The sequence below is a fragment of the Macrobrachium nipponense genome, chromosome 17, assembly GCF_015104395.2.
Source record: "Macrobrachium nipponense isolate FS-2020 chromosome 17, ASM1510439v2, whole genome shotgun sequence".
In the NCBI taxonomy this organism is placed as follows: domain Eukaryota; kingdom Metazoa; phylum Arthropoda; class Malacostraca; order Decapoda; family Palaemonidae; genus Macrobrachium; species Macrobrachium nipponense.
In genome coordinates, this window is record NC_087210.1 from 897,323 (window position 1) to 899,822 (window position 2,500).

General features: G+C 35.2%; 1 protein-coding gene across 1 annotated transcript in view; it reads right to left on the reverse strand.

Annotated features, from left to right (window-relative positions):
- The window catches only part of LOC135195987 (hemicentin-1-like), a 405,661-nt gene that overhangs the window by 145,082 nt on the left and 258,079 nt on the right, over positions 1-2,500 (reverse strand). Inside the window, 1 exon segment of the mRNA XM_064222487.1 lies at positions 2,133-2,243. Coding sequence (XP_064078557.1) covers positions 2,133-2,243 — 111 coding nt within the window.

Here is a 2,500-nt window from a genome sequence, read left to right on the forward strand (position 1 = left end):
TAAAAATCGATACATCATTAAAAACAAAGGGGATACATCAACAAAAGGATACATCTTTAAAAAGGTGATATATATATATACCCCCATTAAAACCAAAGGGTATGCATCATTAGAACCAAAGGGGGTACATCATTAAAAACTAGGGATACACCATTAAAACCAAATGTGATTCATCATTAAAACCTAAGGGGATGTATCATTAAAACCAAAGGGGATATATACACCATTAAAACCAAGTGGGACAAATCACTAAAACCAAATGGGATACATCATTAAAACCAAAGGGGATATACCATTAAAACCAAAGGGGATGAATCACTAAAACCAAAGGGGATACACCATTAAAACCAAATGGGATACATAATTAAAACCAAAAGGAGTACAGCATTGAAACTAAAGGGGATGAATCACTAAAACCAAAGGAGATACAGCATTAAAACCAATATGGGATACGCCCTTAAAACCAAAAGGGGATACGCCATTAAAATCAAAAGGTGATACACAATTAAAACCTATGGGGATACACCATTAAAACCAAAAGGCAATACACAATTAAAACCAATGGGGATACACCATCAAAACCAAAAGGTGATACACAATTAAAACCAAAAGGCAATGCACAATTAAAACCAATGGGGATGCACCATTAAAACCAAAAGGCGATACACAATTAAAACCAATGGCGATACACAATTAAAACCAAAAGGCGATACATAATTAAGACCAAATGGCAATACAAAATTAAAACCAATGGGGGATACACCATAAAAACCAAAAGGCAATACACAATTAAAATCAACGGGGATACACACTTAAAACCAAAAGGCAATACACAATTAAAACCAATGGCGATACACCATTAAAACCAAAAGGCAATACACAATTAAAACCAATGGGGGATACACCATAAAAACCAAAAGGCATTACACAATTAAAACCAACGGGGATACACGCTTAAAACCAAAAGGGAATACACATTTAAAACCAATGGGGATACACCATTAAAACCAAAAGGCATTACACAATTAAAACCAATGGGGATACACCATAAAAACCAAAAGGCAATACACAATTAAAACCAACGGGGTTACACACTTAAAACCAAAAGGCAATACACAATTAAAACCAATGGCGATACACCATCAAAACCAAAAGGCAATACACTATTAGAACCAATGGGGATAGACCATTAAAACCAAAAGGTGATACACAATTAAAACCAATGGGGGATACGCCATTAAAACCAAAAGGCAATACACAATTAAACCAATGGCGATACACAGTTAAAACCAAAAGGCAATACACAATTCAAACCAAAAGGCAATACACAATTAAAACCAATGGGGGATACACCATAAAAACCGAAAGGCAATACACGATTAAAACCGATGGGGATACACCATTAAAACCAAAAGGTGATGCACAGTTAAAACCAATGGGAATACACCATTAAAACCAAAAGGATATACACGATTAAAACCAAAAGGCGATACACAATTAAAACCAATGAGAATACACCATTAAAACCAAAAGGCGATGCACAATTAAAACCAATGAATATACACCATTAAAACCAGAAGGGGATACACAATTAAAGCCAAAAGGCGATACACCATTAAAACCAAAAGGCAATACACAATTAAAACCAAAAGGCGATACACAATTAAAAACAAAAGGGGATACACCAATAAAAGCAAAGGAGATACATAATTGAAAACAAAAGAGACAATATTAAAAACAATGAGGATTATACCTTCAAGTGGTATGAGAATGCATAATTAAAAGTAATGGGAATGCATCATTGAAATCTAAGGGATACATTAATAAACACAGAGGATACATCAATAAAAACAATGAGGTACATAGTTATAACAAAGAGGATACATAATTGAATACAAAGAGGATGCATCGTTGATTCATCTTTAAAAACAAAGGTATGCATCAATAAAAGCAAATACTTTATTAAATAAAACAAAGATGATACATCAATAATAGCAGCTACATTATTAAAAACATAAAGGACACAACAATAAAAACAGACACATTATTAAAAAAGCAATGGGGGATGAACCATCATCAGAAATAAAAAAACGATAAATCTTAAAAAAGACTCCTGAAGAAGTAAGACTCACCTCCGATAGTCTTGCACGTAAGGACGACCCGTCCGCCCTCCAGGTAAGGACCAGCCGTGTCCTTCACCAGGTTCCCACTCTCGTCAGTGATGACAGGATGCGAAGGAGGAACTGTCCCGAGCGAGGGAAGAAAGAGAAATGGAAATGAAAAGCTGAAGAGAATTGATTGGCATGGTTTTGCAAGAGAGGAAAAGGAGAGAAAGATAAATGTTTCTTTTTAAAGTCACAGACAGAGATTTGAGGTCAGCTTCCAGCTCTGTGAATTGGGTCTTTTGTAAGTCAACCAGTTGGACTTTTGTAAGACAGCCAGTTGGACCTTTCTAAGTCAAACATTTGGACTATTGGTAGTCAACCAGTTGGATCTTTGT